Source organism: Pieris napi, chromosome 24, assembly GCF_905475465.1.
Source record: "Pieris napi chromosome 24, ilPieNapi1.2, whole genome shotgun sequence".
NCBI lineage: Eukaryota > Metazoa > Arthropoda > Insecta > Lepidoptera > Pieridae > Pieris > Pieris napi.
The window spans coordinates 3,169,081-3,186,954 of record NC_062257.1 but is presented as its reverse complement, the minus strand read 5'-3'; the positions used below and the strand labels follow the sequence as shown (position 1 = coordinate 3,186,954).

Sequence of the window (17,874 nt, the reverse complement as noted above, 5' to 3'; positions counted from 1 at the left end):
ACGTGTTTCAATGTTAAAAAAATCTGAATTAAAAGGCTATTATTTATTTTTTTGGAAATTATCGTATTATCGTACTGTAAGGATAATGTATGTTTTGTGAATATATAGATGATATTTGTTTGTGCGCAAGTTGAGAGTCGAGACGCAAGATGTCATTAAATCTCCGTTACCGTATGGCGTAAATGTTCCCAGGCCGGGATAAATTCTTTTACCATTTTCTCGTTGCCATTACGATACATTCTCGGGATGAATTCAATAAATGCACTCTTCCTCTTTGAAGTTTTTCAATATTTCCTCTGTTCTTTTGAGTTATATTTGGTCTGTATTACATTTAAGAAGGGAAGTAAATCGTAATTTTATTTTTGCTGTCAAACATCACACATATACCTTGTCCAGCCATTAGTTCTGTTACAAATGAAAACGCATTTCAAAAATTCAAATTTAAAAAAAAAAATCTTTAAATGAAATAAATAAATCAGTGGCGCTACAACCTCTTTAGGTGTTGGCCTTAGATTTCTGAATCTGTTTCATGATCTTTTTTAAATCTCATAGGCAAGTAGGTGATCAGCCTCCAGTGCCTGACAGACGCCGTCGACTTTTTGGGTCTAAGACATGTCGGTTTCCTCACGATGTTTTCCTTCATCGTTGGAGCAAATGTTAAATGCGCACATAGAAAGAAAGTCCATTGGTGCACAGCCGGGGATCGAACCTACGACCTCAGACATGAGAGTCGCACGCTGAAGCCACTAGGCCAACACTGCTACATTTTTACTAATCTGATCCTGTATCCTTCACGGGCGGCCTTATATATGGGCCTCATGTTTTGTGGAGGTACTTAACCGGGTACAAGGTATCCCCCTATATATTAATCTGCTAGTAAATCCCGAAATCCCCTCTTGGGCTCCCCTACCATAAAGTTTAAATAAAATAATTTAAAAAACGTTTAAGACGAAAACTAAGACAAGTTACAGTGTAAACCTTTCTGTATTGGACGCGAGCTGAATACTTGTTCTGTACGAGTTTTTTCTCGCACTTTTTAACGTCAGCATTTCTACTATAACTGTAATATGCACAGTATTGACGGGGAATTGTATGATCACTTTTGTTCCATATTTTTACAATTAAATTGTAATCAAATGCTTTTGTTAGTTTAGGTCAGAGTTCCCCAAACTTTTTGGTCCGAGGACCCCTTGCCATGTATTTCCGTGTTGGGTAGACCCCCTACTTACTGATATTGATTTCCTGTATATTTCAAAATGTAATACCACAAAGCGAATACCAACATCCTACAACTTAAACAATTCTATAAACATATATAATATTTTTATAGGTACTTTTATAAATAATGTATATGTTTTGATATTATAAGATAGTATGATGTAAGTAAATAGGTACTATCAGTGTATGTGTTGAGATCCACTATCGTGGACCCCCATTTTCATTTCATGGACCCTCAAATTTTTTTTCGCTGACGTAGACCCCTTGCAGGTTGTCATAGACCCCTAGGGGTCGATACAGACCACTTTGGGAATCACTGGTTTAGGTCATTGATTCGTGTGTGGTATACCTTTGGGTACCATACCTCTTATTACTTGGCAATATGAAGACTTTTTTGGAAACAAACACCGACCACACCACATTATATACAACTCAAACCTACATATAACCCAGAAAACGTGATTTCTTCGCACAACTTACTAATTCAAAACTTTATATATTCACCTAACAGTCTAAAACAACGTCTTTTCAACCAATGCTGAAACGTATGTATTCTTGTGTATCAATATTTAAATAATTCTTCACTCCGGGTCACCGCTTGCAACTGTATAAAGCGGAAATTCGGCCTCACATAGAGTACTGGGCTAGGGCTCCCCAGTAGCAGCTCCTTCCACTTGACCGTATTCAACGAAGAGCGGTTTGAATCGCCGACGACCAATCCCTCTCCGAGCGACTTGATCCTTTGGCGTTGCGTAGAGATGTGGGATCTATCTACATCTTCTACTGCATTTACCATGGAGAGTGTTCAGAGGAGTTGTTCGGATTAATACCTGCAGCTGAGTTTCGGATGTCGAGGCAGAATAGGAAATTCCACCCGTATCACCTCGACGTCCGCCGTTCCACAACTGAGCGTTTTTCAAGGCAGTTTTGCCGCGCACCACCACTATGTGGAACCAGCTGCCCACTGAAGTATTTCCAAACCAATTCGTCTTAGGATTCAAAAAGAGTATATCAATTCTTTAAAGGCCGGCCACTTACTTGCGAGACTTCTGTCAATGTGAGTGAATAGGCGGCGAGCCTACTGCCAATTTACTCCTATAAAAACATGACAAATTATGACAGTTATGACAAATTCTAATATAATGTTACTAGCTGACCTGGCAAACGTCGTTTTGCCATGTATATCATTTATAATAAAAAATAGGGGTTGATCGTAGAGGGGTGAAAATTAGGGGTTGTATGTATTTTTTAATGTTGTATCTTAAAAAAATATAAATTAAAAATTTTGTCTAAAAAATAAAAATAAAAATTTAGGGGTGGACTACCCCTAACATTTAGGGGGATGAAAAATAGATGTTGGCCGATTCTCATAGATACCGGATAAGCACAAAATATATCATCAAAATCGGTCAAGCCGTTTCGGAGGAGTATGGCAACGAAAACTGTGACACGAGAATTTTATATATTAGATATGTACAAGTGTGATTCAAAGAAACATTATAGCTTCGGGCGGTGTCTTTTCGTTACCCACTAGACCTAATTACCATTTCGTGGAAGGCTCCCTTCGTTGCGTTGGTATTTTACGCACTGCGGGGTGACCGCAAATATCACAGTGTAGTGTGTGACTAATCTATTCCTATTGTGAATAAAGGCCGATTTACATTATCTTAGTGTTTAGGAGAGTGCTTTAGTACAACTTGAAAGGTAGGTTCTTTAGCTTAGCGTTTACTAAAGCAAGTAGCGTTTACATGTTTCAACTAAAGTACTATCCTAAAGCACTCTCCTAAACACTAATGATAAAGGCCGATTTACATTATCTTAGTGCTTAGGAGAGTGCTTTAGTACAACTTGAAAGGCAAGTTCTTTTGCGTAGCGTTTACTAAAGCAAGTAGCGTTTACATGTTTCAACTAAAGTACTATCCTAAAGCACTCTCCTAAACACTAATGATAATGTAAATCGGCCTTAATGTAAATCGGCCATAAGACTCAAAAGCGTAAGAATTTGCATTCAGTCTTGACTTTGTATTGTTATCTTATTGTTGTTGTAAATGTTATATGGGAGAAAATAAATTATTATTATTATTATTGAGACTTGGAGTCGTCATTTAGGTCTATGGACTCGTGTCAAATTAATTGGATTTGACATTCGGAAGTCATTCAGCTGGTATCTCTGGTCTGGACTCTTGTCCTCACCCGAAAATTTATTGCGTGGGTCAAGCACAGAAGACTGATCACTGTAATTTTTGTTTAATGGGAGGCAAATGGGCAGAAGGCTCACCTGATGTTAAGTGATACCGCCCATAGCCCATTGCCAGAAGGCTCGCAAGTGTGGCTGGCCTTTAAAAAATTGGTAAGCTCTTTTCTTGAAGGACCCTAAGTCGAATTGGTTCGGAAATACTTCAGTGGGCGGCTGGTTCCACATAGTGATGGTGCGCGGCAAAAACTGCCTTAAGAAACGCTCAGTTGTGGAAAGGCGGACGTCGAGGTGATACGGATGGTCTAATTTATTTAACCAAACTATCACAGGTTCATTGTGATAGAATATTGTTCTAAATACTTGATAAAAGGTTACATTCAGTCCAGGATACATCAGGGGAGCTGTTTCCCACCTGTTATATAAAAAAATGTGTGCGTGTACTAGGTGTACACACGTAAGAAGTGAAACTTCTTTATGACCTTATTAGAAACTATTTCTTTAAACACAGTAAATTTTGATACACTGCCTAGCATACAATTTACAAATTAATTGCTGCAAATTGCGATTAGCAAATTTCAAGTCGAAAATGTAATCCGTTGTCAAACTTCAAAGTCAAAAACATACTATATGTCATATTTTAACGCCGATAAAGAAGTTTGACTTCAAAAAGCAACATGGCGCGTAACGGAAATATGTGATGCGTAACGCAAAAATGTTACACTAAATTTTTTTCCAACCCCGATAAAGAAGTTTCACTTCAAAAAACTGTGAAATATACATAAAAAAGAACGTATCGATTCTAAAAAAGCCGGCAACGTATTCACTCTCTGGCATTCAGAGTCGATGTCACTTAACACCAGATGAGCCTCCTACCCATTTGTCACCTGCCTTGCGATTCTGTAACTCGCTTTTCGAACTCTCAAAATTCTGATAAGGAGGGAGCTTGTAGTTTATTGTTTATCAGAATGCCAAATCGTAAAATGACTGCTTCACGACTGATTTGAGCGCGACCGCCGCTGCGAAAACAGCTGAGAGTTCGAAAAGTGAGTTACAGAATCGCAAGGCTGTTCTATAAAAAAGGAAAAATATCAAGGATAACAGACTAACAACTATAGAATAAACGGCCAAGGTAGTGTTGATTTCCTTATGCCTCATAATCTATGGGCAGTCCTTGTCTATGAATGTCAGTATTGTCATAAAACATAGGTCTTAAGCAAGCAAAGCGGTAACACGATTCCGCGAAATAGCTGTTCAGCTTTTTCTTAACGTTCGTTCACATTACACATTACACTTTAACTAATAGTTAATAATAACTAAATGTTAAACTCATCTCTATAAAGGACGCGAAATAAAATAGTTTTTTTTATATTTACGAAATAAAATGCTCTGTTTTTTTAAATTTGTAATTCTTAAAACAACATGTATTATTAAAATATACAAGAAAATATTTCTACACAAATTTTTCGCATATACACATAAATTTTATTAGAACATAAAAATTACAAACTAGAGTTATGTGACCTAACATTAGTTAAGTTGTTAGTTAGTTAGTTATAAAATGGCGATTAAAAAGAGTAGCGGAGAGTTTATTGTCAGTTCTTCTCTTACGTTCTACGCCCTTGATTTGAGAACTGGCAGTAAATGTAAAATTAGAAGCATTAATATGTATTTCATTACTGACGAGTCATAAGTGTACATTATGTTACCTATATGATTAAATGATTTTACTTTTACTTTACATATGTAAAGTAGTCGTAGTAGAAGTAGTATAGTCACTAGCCGCGTACGTTTGTAATGTATGTTCGAGATAGTGCCTGAGAATGGTTAGGTATAAATGAGGTTTTATGGGTGACAAAAAATAAAGACCGCGAAAAGTGATAAATACACGAAATCCACACGTTTATGACAATACCAAAATGGAGCAGGCAGTAAAACCTTTTTCGTTTTATTGAATCTATGGTTAATTTATTAAATGATTTTAATTAATAAATACCATAATAGTTTACTCTAGAATTATTTAAACCTGTTTTTAATATCAATGTTTTTCATACATTATCGTAATTTATATTGTTTTTAATTTCATGAATTTGAAAGTAAATATGTCAAAAGCCGGAATGTACAATAGACTGTGTATGATGCGAACTTCGTGGAATAGACCTTTGTTGATCGTATAACATTGTGTTTAATAATTTGTATCAACTCTAAAAATGGTCGGTTTAAAATACATACGAAAAACAAGGCGATGACAAAAGACTTAGCCGGAAGGTGAATCAATTAAAAAAAACATTTACAGTAGTCTATGGATAAAACAGGTCATAGATCTGACGTTCCTAATTCAAATATTAGTAAGAGGAGGAAGTGAATTCAAAAATCGAAATGAGCTTACCTGCAGAATGGTGCACGAATGATTTGTGGCGGATCGCAGGTCAGAGACCGGTTTGGTAACGATGACCTCATGTCCTTTTAATTCTTTTTGCTGCCTTCATGGATCTGTTCTGATTTTTAAACCTTTAACAAAAACCTCTATGTTTTGTCTTTATCACTCCCGTCTCAGGTAAATATAGTCCATAATAAGCTCCCCTGATGTTGCGAATACAGTAAATCTTTTCTTTGTAAATAGATTTTGAAATGCAAAAAGAATAATTTTTTTTAGACAACTTTTGTAGACATTGATGTCTTCTATAAAACTGTAGTACATATATCACTTTGCTCTATTGTGAATGATTACCGCAGCGTACAAAGGAATGTTTATTACTACTTTTCCAGCGTTAGACTATCGTAATTTCATACAGAACCGATATTTTTTTTTAATATTCTATAGCCTATGTTTATCAATGATAACGTAGGGTTCAAATGGTGAAAGAATTTTTCAAATGAGTCCTTTAGTTTCGCAGCTTAGTCAATGCAAACAAACAAAGAAACAATCAAATATTTCATCTTTATAATATTAATTTAAATTTTGTTAAACGGTTGGGGCAATCAACCTGATCAACCTTCATTTCGGGTCATCTTGATGTCCCGAGACTAGTGGACCAATGAAACAATAGATACACGATGACAGTGTCTTACATGGTAAACTGGTGCCTCATCATTTGGTGATGATGCTGAGGGCATCTACCTTATACACAGTTAGAGCTCTCCTTGAGGGGTGAATGTTGTTGAAACGTTTGATAGATTCTCGGAATAAATTCCGTGCGAATTCGGCCATTACCGAGAATGCTTTGTTTATTTTTTTTAACCGTTTTACGCAATTGCGAGGAACAATTTGCAGCTGGGAGTACAGATAGATAGCAGATATAGGAATTTGTTATCTATTTATCTATATGATACGGTAATTTTATTATCATCACGCCTTTTTCCCGAAGGGGTAGGTGAGACCATGGATCTCCACTTGCGGTCCCTACCGCTTCGACTATCGTGACATTTAGTTTATTGACAGTTCTTCTCTTCCGTTCTACGCCCTTGATTTGAGAACTGGCAGTAAATGTATATTTCTTTTTTGACGTTCATAAGTGTACATTGTGTTACCTATATGAATAAATGATTTTTTAATTTTGACATTCACCATGCATGCTCGTTGGTTATGGGTACTTTTAATTTGTCCCTCTAGTACAGTGTTACCTAACTTTCTTTGTGCTTTGTAATTTTTAATTATAAAATTTAAATTGTTAACTCAAGAAACTTAAATGATTTTAGGAAGAAATCAATAGGAAATTGTTTTATTACATTTTCTAATAGCGTCCTTAACAATCAAACCCACACGGGGCGTGGGCCCCGGAAACACTGCTCTAATACGTCCTGGATTGGGTTTTGGTCCAAAGTCAATGTAAATAATTAATTGATTTTGAGCAGTGTTGGCCTAGTGGGTTCAGCGTGCGACTCTCATCCATGAGATCGTAGGTTCGATTCCCAGCTTTGCAAAAATGGACTTTCTATATATGCGCATTTAACACTAGTACAGTAAAGAAAACATCGTGAGAAAATCGGCCTTATATCGAAAAAAGACAGGACGGCGTGTGTCAGGCATAGGCTGATCACCTATAAAGATACAAAAATCTGAGGCCTAGACCTAAAAACTGTTGTACGCCACTGGTTTGTTTTCATTTAATTGATTCTATGTGTACTTGACGTGTTCACATGGGACCATTTTAATTATACTAATTTGGGGCCCAAATAAAATGTTTACTTTTAGTATATAGAACAAGTAGCAAACGAGGTGGGACTGATAAGTGATACCCTCAATGCCTGAAGGTCGCGAGTGCGTTGACGGCCTTTTAAGAATTGGATCGGAAATAAAAACCACAAAAAAAAAATAGAATAACTCCACGTTCGTGGTCCTAGGTTCGATTTAAAAATAAGACAGGTCAATAGACACAATTGTCTCAAGAGATTGCTGGAATTTCTAAGACGTGGGTGGTATCGCACAGATGTTCGAAGCCTTCGAAAGTCACGATTTCCTCGTTAGTGCATTAGGGTGATTATACATGAAACACTTTTTAATGCTTGCGATTGTGTACTTGCGGTATTATTTAATATATGTAGATTGTAGATCCCGCTGCCCAACGAAGTATTTCCGAACCAATTCGACTTGGGAAGAAATGAGCGTATTAATTCTTAAAAGGCCGGCAACGCACTGGCGAGCTCTCTAGCGTTAAGAATGTCCAGCGGTATCATTTAATATCATATGAGCCTCCTGCCCGTTTTCCCACTACGCTATGAATATAATAATATACACGATACATAAAAAAACATGCGTGGAACTCCAAAACAATCTCGAAAATTCTTGAAACCACTTTATCGCAGAAAAATTTCATCAAATTCGATTTAGGCGTTAATTTTAGTTGCGAGTCAGTTGCATTTGGGTCCTCTTCGAAACATATCGCAAAATTTGAGTTGTAATGTTTAAAGTTTCATTGAATTATATCGCCCGGAAGAATTTAAGTGAGTGAATAAAAAGCATTTTATTCTCGTCCTCCACATTTATTTCATATATTATTCATAACCTCATGAACGTCAGTTAAATTATTCTAAATTGCCAGTTCTCAAATTAAGTGTAGAACGAGAAGAACTGGCAATTAACTCTCCGTCATTGTCAAATCTCTAAAGTTTTACACAGTGTACGAGAATTTTTAAATTAAGATAATACCATATCTAAGTTTTACGCTAATGTTGAATATAAAAAAGATGTTGCGTGACAATTATGACACACTGTGTCGAACGCCTTAGTGAATCCGATTCGTGGAAGCATTAACAGATGCAATACGGCAATTCCAGTATAATGCTAATAATTACCGCTAATTCATGTATGACGTAATTACAAACGCCCGGTTTTAACTACCAGTCGTCATTGGTATGTAGATTTTATTTTAATTCAAATGTTTGTATCTAGCTAGCGCTATAACGAATTTTTGGGTGACCATCGTTTTCTTTGACACAAACGAAAGTGACTATGATTCCTGTATGTCAAAATCCATGACATATTTGTGTCGCAAATTGTGTGCCTTTGGCAGGCAATGCCTTTGTAAACTCCTGGTGTCCATGGGCGGCGGTAAACATGACGGTGACCCGTCTGCTCGCTGTCCTTCTGTTTCAAAAGAAAATGGAAATCGGCAACATCAGCGAGAGAAAGCGAATCTGGCGGCATCAAACGAACAGTCTTAGAATTAAAAATACAGATAATTAATCGTATTAAATAAAACTTTAAAATATTTTACTGAATTTATATAAATTCCCAATTTTATTAGTTTTAAACTACAATTGAACATAAATTGTGTATTTACTCAATTTATCAACTTAAATTGATATTGTTTCTCAGATTACTAAAACTGTTTTCTATATATGTCACCGTAAAATTGTAAACACCGTTAGATTGTAATCTATCTCGCGAGATTATAAACTGTCGAAAGATTGTGAACCTCAACGAACTGCTTACAATTTAACGTATAATTATTCGGTAGTTATATGAAATTGTTGGAAAGTAAAATTAATCTGTAATTGACCAAAGAAGTTTGAATGATAACTAAGTTAGTGTAGTACAATCTACCGAATAATAATACGTTAAATTGTAAGCAGTAAGCTGAGGTTCACAATCTTTCGACAGTTTATAATCTCGCGAGATAGATTACAATCTAACGGTGTTTACAATTTTACGTTAACATATACATACCAAAGACAATAGACAAGAACTTTCTGACATCTTCGGAATTGGTCCTTACAATTAACACTTTGTACCTATGTGATCTGTGATCTAATTCGCAGAATTTCATATCGCTTCTAAAATATCATTAATTACCATTTTCCTGTATCGTTAATTTTTGAATATTTATTCCTGATACTTTATTTGTATTTCTTATTTATTTATTTCGTTATCCTACAGCTTACATAAATTATATATAATAAAAACAATTATAAATAATAACTAAAAATATAGTCAAAGATATATTAATATACAAAAAAGTTCAAACATTAACGAAAGGAAAAAAATCAATAAAAACGATTAAATATATTAATATATATTATATATATAGATATAAAAATATTAATATTATATTATTATTATTAATTATTATATTTACATTTAACTAAGTAATACCCAATTCGGCTATCCTAATCCTTGGGTTTGATTTGCTCCAGCTAAAACAATTTGTATGACTCAAAGCTTGGCGATTAAAGAGTGGCGGAGAGTTTCTTGCCAGTTCTTCTTCGCTCTACGCCATTAATTTGCGAACTGGTAGTAAACGTAAATTTATAATCAATTAACATCTTTTCTGTTGACGTTCATAAGTGTACTTGTTTACCTAGATGACTAAAGCTATTTTGAGTTTGATTATGTTTCTGGTGACTTTATTGAGATTTTTGTATGTTCCCTTATTTTTACATATTTTTTTTTTCAGGTTTAAAGATGGCGTGGCGTATCCATGGTCTACTGGGGTGTCTAACTTGATCCTCTACCCTGAGGCAGCCAATCAAACGCTTTACACACGTCGAGCAGCTCAGTCAGACTCGGGAAATTACACTTGCAGACTTAGCAATGAATCCAATAGTGAAACGCACACAGTACGACTAGATATATTAGGTACTAGCTGGCCTGGCGAACATCGTACCGCCTAACAGTCGATTCTTTATTTTTTTTTAATTAATCTGCTATTCGGGACACCGGTTTAGCTAGTAAGATAAAAAAAAGAAAGTTGATAAGACAACAAATACATTGTCAAAAAATAAAAATTTACCTTCCCGGAACCCCTCCACTAACACTTGAACTTTATGATATGGTATTAAAGTTCAAATTGATTTTTAAGTATTATTACGAATATTTTGTATGGGAATATAGAAAAGTGTTGTTTTTAGACTTTTTCACACAATTTTTTTAAATTTTCTCTCCGTAAGAACCATCCTCGTACTTCAAGGAATAATAATAAAAAAATAATTGGCAAAATTGGTCCAAGCGTTGTTGAGTTATGCGCTTACCTACACATTTTGCGATTATTTTTATATTAGGTATATCTTTTATATACATATAATGATAACATTATTTACCTTTGGTACCAGAAATGGAAGCTCCCCAGAGATATACCTGATGAGGAAACATGTGTACGAGAACTTTATACAATTATAATTATAAAAATGACAATTATAAAAATCCGCACAATATACGGCTGGTATAAAAATAAACATGTAAATGTCATATTAATTTTCATTAAGTTTTATAATAAGAATACACAATGTCATAATAATAAGTTAAGTTATTTATAATTAATTGTTGTCAAACTTATGGTCCCATACATACACATACATTGAATCGAAATTAAATTGAAATCTATTTATTCTTATTATATATTCGCTATCTTGATAATTTTATAACAACGTTGTTATACGTTAATTTTCGCGAATTGGATTTTAAGGAAAAATATAATAAATAAACATTTTAGAATTTCGCTTTTGTGAACGTGTTTTGGCTTATGATGTTAAATTATTTTTAATAACAATTAATTTCTAACGCTGTCAACCATCGTTATTTGGTGATGATGGAGCAATTATAGATACACATCTCTCTCTTCAATGGAACGCCAAACATGTCATGGAAGAGATGTTTTCATATTAAAAACAGTAGCGCTTTAACCCTTGATAACCCACAGGTTTCTGTGTCAATTGCTTGATAACTTTTTTTTTTAAATGAGTAGGTGATCGGCCATCTATGCCTGACACGTATTTGGGTCTTAGTCATGCTGGTTTCCTCACGATACTTTCCTTTCGCACGCTGAAGCCTAGTGGCTCTACGACTCTCAACCCTGAGGTCATAGTTTCGATCCCCGGCTGTGCACCAATGAACTTTCTTTCTATGTGCGCATTTTACATTCGCTTGAACGCTTAAGGAAATCATTGTGAGGAAACCGGCATGTCTTAGACCCAAAAAGTCGACGGCGTGTGTCAGACACTGGAGGCTGGCTATTAGATTTAAAAATGATCATAAAACAGATTCAGAAATCTGAGGCCCAGACCTAAAGAGGTTGTAGCGCCACTGTTTTTTTTATAATTTTCATGTATTTTAGAATAGATTGTAACATAAACGGTAGATAAAGCATTAAATATGATGAGGTGTACTTTAATTAATAAATATCAATAATGTTGATCTTAATATTAACATTAAGGAAATTAACATTAAATTTTCATTTCGCAGAAAAGCCGACTGACGCGCCTAAAACGATGTTTATCTCCAAGGATCAGTGGGTGGAGGAAGGGAGTGGATTACGCCTCTTCTGCGAAGCTCTTATTGGTAATATTGAATTACATTAAAAGCCAAAACAGATAACTAGGTATTTAAAGAAAAACGCTTTTTACCGGATTAAAGTTATGTATTATTATTATAAATTTACAACTATTTGACATAATTTTAAATTTATCCGACGTTTCGCGTGCTTTACAGCGTGCGTGGTCACGGTAAAATCCATATATCCAAATTAAAATCTCAAAAAGAAAAACAATCCGCGAAAATAGAGGACACCGTGAGCCATTTTTGCCAAAACCCTCCATCTTTTAGTCGATACCAACTCCGGGGAAACAAATACAGATAAGGCAACTTTCTCTGCAGCTGTTATACCCTTTGACATTCAACATCTTTTGTCTGCAGTCACCGTGACCACGCACGCTGTAAAGCACGCGAAACGTCGGATAAATTTAAAATTATGTCAAATAGTTGTAAATTTATAATAATAATACATAACTTTAATCCGGTAAAAAGCGTTTTTCTTTAAATGTGTAAAAGTTATGTAAATCAAAGACAATACTAGATAACTAGGTATACCTGATACTAGAAGCTTTTTGATAGACGAGCGTTCTACTCATTGCCAGAAGTCACGCCTCTGCATTATCTAACATGAAAAGGCTATCACAATTTCAATGATTAACTGAATAATATGAATAAATTGATAGTTTGTATTGAACTAACTTAAAACATACTTAATTTCTTTTACCGTTAAAAATCCACTCTATACATAATATATGTCGGAGCAAAGGCGTTACTTTCAACTGTCATTATGTCACAGAGCTTGTAAATTGTCAACGTCAAAGTCAAATACGTTAAAAACCACACTTTTTGACGCCAGCATTCCTTAATCTGGTCTATTATTACTAAAACTAAACTTTTGAACTTATTTGAGTTTAACGTTATTTTTGTGCGTTTTCCAATTACAGAGCATAATGCGACTCAGTGCCGCACAATGCCAATGCAATGCAACTTACATAATTTACGTTTTGAGTAATTTTTTTAGAAATCATTTTAAAAAAATTACTCTGACATACTTTTTCAAAAAAAGTAACTATTTATACCTTCATCCATACTTATATTTATTTTTTTGAGCAGTTTGTAATAACTTTAATTATTTTCAAAATCTACGACGAAACAAATTTTTCAAAAATAAATAATATTTACGAACGAAAATTTCGATAAATGCCAACTTAAAGAAAAACACTGGTCAATTTTCTGTCACTGTGTTGGTATTGATTGCGAGAAGCACGCAAGAGCATAAGTTTTGAGAGTGCTCAATTGTGCGAAGCGTTGCTGTAGTTGGAACATTCAACGTTGAGCATTATGCCGCATAATGCGCTCTAGTGCTGTAATTGGAAAACGCACTTTATACTCTGAGACATATAATGACAGTTGTCAGTAACGTCATTGCTCCGATGTGTATTTTAAATAACCGCCTTATTAAAACGAAATTATTCTGTTTAACAATTGTTTTCTTCTTTTTCTGTAAATTTTTCGCTAATGTATGAATAAGGTCTTATAATTGACAGAAGCTACATTGATCCCCCTTTGATCTGTAACTCTGAACCTTTTGTTATTTTATTACCCTATTTCTTAAATATGTCAGTTAACCAATAAACTTTAAAATTGATTTCTAACACACAGTTTCGAAGAGCTATCTCCAAATTGCAATGAGTTTTGTATTTCTTGCTTCATTAATCATTTATTGTAATTAGTGTGTATTGTTTTATAAATATTTACCTTATTTATTTATAGTTATTAAGTACAGAGCATGCTGTGTTTTAAATGTGCAATTTTTTCGTTTCTAGTTGTAAGTTTTTAATGCCCGTTGGCAAAGCTTTCTAATAAAATAGATGGAATTGGACGAAATGTCTTGAAATAAAGTGGACTAATATATTGAGCCTTTATTTAATACTTGGAAACGAGAGCAAACAGAGTGTGAGAGAGAAAGCCTCTGAGAGCGAGAGACCCATCTAAAGTTACCATTGACAATGATATTCTATCAAGTCGGGAATATTTAATTACATTTAACACTTAGACTTTATAAATCGTGTTACAGGTAGATCGTACTTAGCCGACGCACGGAGTGATCTTCGCTGGTGGAAGATGTGGTCTAATGGTACCGAGGGAGACTTGTTACCCTCGCAAAATGAAGTGAAGACTGTCAGGTATTATATATATCAGAGTACTACAGCGGAGTTTTTGATTAATTGTTGTTATTTCTATTTCAAATAAATTGGCAACGTCAATGTCAAATCAGTGATTCTATAGTCGTTGTTATTGACAAATGGCGTCGCTGTCAGCTGCCATTGTCGTAATACATCACAGAGCTTGTAAATTCACAAAAACAACTGAAATCAGTTCTAGTCTATGCAAATATTAATTATTTGATATGTTATGATATAGCCATATTTATTAAAAGTAATTTATTACTACTAGATCTTTGAATCTGAAAGTCAACCAATATTAAAGTACGCTCGCAACTCGTTCAACTTTGTAGTCTGTGCGGGTTCCGTTGCCGAATGATGACACCAAGTGTCATGGAACTTGTTTATGACAAGTTCGCTATAAATACAGGCAGTGCTTGATACAGTGCCACATTTTTCTTGGCCGGTAAGAGCGAAGCTATAATAGATATTAGTATTGCCAGTAAATAAAACTGACCATTATAAGGGGAATAATTTGAAGTCATGCAAACTTAACTTTATTGAAATGTCTTAATAAAACAATGTATACTAGTATCTAGAAAATACAGTTCTATGCTTAAATAAATGTGACACAAACTTAGGAAAATCTGATATGATAGGTTTTGTTACCTGTACTATTATGCCATTGTAATTAATAATGCAAGGAATAAAAAATACATTTTAGTTGAATTTTTATTAGATGTTGGTGTATAGTAAGATTATTTATTGTACGCACTAAGTAATTACATGACATTTTAAAATGGCGACGGTAGCACCAATTTCAGCCGCCGGCCAAGAAAAGTAGGTGACACTGTACGGTCCTCAGCCCAATAGCTAACTTGACACATGACATTGTGTCAGTGTCAACGCGAGTGACAGCAATTAGTACACTCTTGAAGGACCCCAAGTGGAGAATAGATGTGGAGCCTACACGGTCTTGACACGACACATTTTTTTTTAATGGCTTTGGCACGATTTGTGCATTAGCCAGCGTCGAGTATAGGATTTTTTATAATTCGTGCTTGTCTTTAGAGATTCGACCGTGTCCTCCAGGTATGGTTTAGGCAATCGCCCGGTACCGCACAACCCTCCCAAAGGCCGAGAACAAATTTAAATTAAATTAAAACTTGCCTTCGAACCGGGAATCGAACCCGGTACCCCTCACCTAGCTGCCACTTAATAAGACCGCTAGGCTATGAGGCCCCTGATACGACACTTAAACTTACCTTTTTAATTATTTTTCAGAGATGACATAGAAGATATAATCGGTTCATATCTAAGCATTGAAAAATTGTCCGCCCAAGACTACGGGACGTACGTGTGTGTGGTACACAGCAATGATGTTGTGTCTAGGAGCTATGTTACCGTTCATTATAAGAGTAAGTTTCTCTTCTCATCTCTTTCTCTAATACAAAAGAAAATGAAGAACGCATTAGATGGAAGGCATAGAGGAATGTCTCTTGTTAATTGTCAATAACAAAAAAAAAATTCTTGCAAATCGTCAATGAATAGAAAATTTTCTTGTCAATTAATAAATTAAGTAAAGTTAATGATTTAGAGTCGAAACATAATATGTCAAAATCCAATACGTTTTTATATTTATTTATTCCAATAAGTTAATTATTCAGCAAAAAGAATTTAACTATGGTTTATTAAATAGTACTATGTTAAGTAGATTATAGAAAACGGTGGTCATAGACATAGAAGTTCGATAATTCCAAATATTAAACCTCATTAAACCTTTTAGATCGAGAATGGTTAAGTTCTGAAGTGTGGTGTGGTAGCAGCGAAATCAATTGGCATACGATAACCTTGGGTGGGGCTGCGGCAGTTTTGCTGCTGATATCAGCGCTGGTGCTGCATCGGCGTTGTACACCGCGGCTGCTGCTCGCTGCTCGGCAGGCTCGGGCAAGAGCGGCGGCTGCCCAACATAGAGCTAGAGGTATATATAATTCAAATCCCTTTTTTTTTAATTGTCTATACTTGGATATCTATATACAGGCATTCCTCGACTTACGTCGTTTCAAGTGTTTTGACACTATTCCTCAAGCATACGTCATTTGTTTCGATTTCCGGCATAGGAGAATTACTTGTCTTGTGCAAATTTGGAGAGTGCCATGAAAATTTTTGAATTTTCTTCAAACATTTTCCTAATTTTGAGAGAAGTTTCAACATTAATAACAAAATTTGTGCAGCCTATCAGTGTTACCAAGATCTGTATAGCAAGAAGAAAGAAGCGAAGTAATCTAGAATTATAGTTTCTTTAAGCCAAAAGTTTAATTTATTATTTCTCATTACATATTAAAGTTTTATAATTATTATTAAAATTAATAACACACAAAAATTTTGACGACTCATTGGTCTAGTGGTTAGTACCCCTGACTGCGAATCCATGGGTTCCGGGTTCGATCCCCGGCTGAGACGAACATCGATGTGATGAGCATTTGGTGTTGTGCTTAGGTCTTGGGTGTTTAAATATGTATTTATATGTCTATCTATCTATAATATGTATGTATATGCGTTGCATAGTACCCATAACACAAGCTTCACCAGCTTAGCATGGGACTAGGTCAATTGGTGTGAATTGTCTTTAAAAAAAAAATACCAAAATTAACTAGCAATTTCATAAGTGCATATATAATTATTTTAAGAACTTACTTTTGATAATAATGTATATCCTTTGTTATAAATGCAGTTTTTTTTTTAATTTCGAGTCCGTGTGGAAACATTGAGTTTTACATGTAAACATACGAAAATACCGTTTTTCCAGTTCTTGAGAAAGAATTCGACGTGTTGGTCTGTTGGACATCCGTGGATGCCGAATTGGTCCGTGGTGCCTTACTACCGACTTTGGCCTGCAAATACAATTATCGCGTACACACCGCGGTGCTCTCCACCAGCCCGGATAATTGTGAGTTATTTTAAATTCAAAAGGTTGAAGATGTGTGCTAAATTTGTGGAGAACTATTTTTTTGATACATTTTGATTTGAATCACCATAAGGTGGCTTACTTATTTACTGACTTACTCACCTACTTATGCACTTACTTATTGACTTACGCACTGGCTTACTCACTTACTGACGTACTTATTTACTGGCTTACTCACTTACTTATTAACTTATTCACTTACTAACGCACTTACCGACTTACTTATTTACGCACCGGCTTACTCACTTACTTACGCACTTACTTATTAACTTATTCACTTACTAACGCACTTACCGACTTACTTATTTACGCACCGGCTTACTCACTTACTTACGCACTTACTTACGCACTGGCTTACTCACTTACTTACGCACTTACTTATTAACTTGTCATTTACTAAAGCACTTACCGACTTACTTATTTACGCACCGACTTACTCACGCACTGGCTTACTCACTTACTTACGCACTTACCGACTTACACACTTAATTACTTACTGACTGGTAAGGTAACTTTTAAGTTTAATTATAATTTCATAATTGTTAGCCTATGGGTGTATAAGAAACTATCCATTGATAAG

The 17,874-nt window shown here is 34.9% G+C and overlaps 1 protein-coding gene across 1 annotated transcript in view; it reads left to right on the top strand.

The window, feature by feature from the left end:
* The window catches only part of LOC125061686, a 68,995-nt gene that overhangs the window by 46,945 nt on the left and 4,176 nt on the right, over positions 1-17,874 (top strand). Inside the window, exons 3-8 of the mRNA XM_047667223.1 lie at positions 10,309-10,490; positions 12,093-12,188; positions 14,239-14,347; positions 15,611-15,744; positions 16,113-16,307; positions 17,136-17,276. Coding sequence (XP_047523179.1) covers positions 10,309-10,490; positions 12,093-12,188; positions 14,239-14,347; positions 15,611-15,744; positions 16,113-16,307; positions 17,136-17,276 — 857 coding nt within the window. The remainder of the gene's footprint in view (positions 1-10,308; positions 10,491-12,092; positions 12,189-14,238; positions 14,348-15,610; positions 15,745-16,112; positions 16,308-17,135; positions 17,277-17,874) is intronic.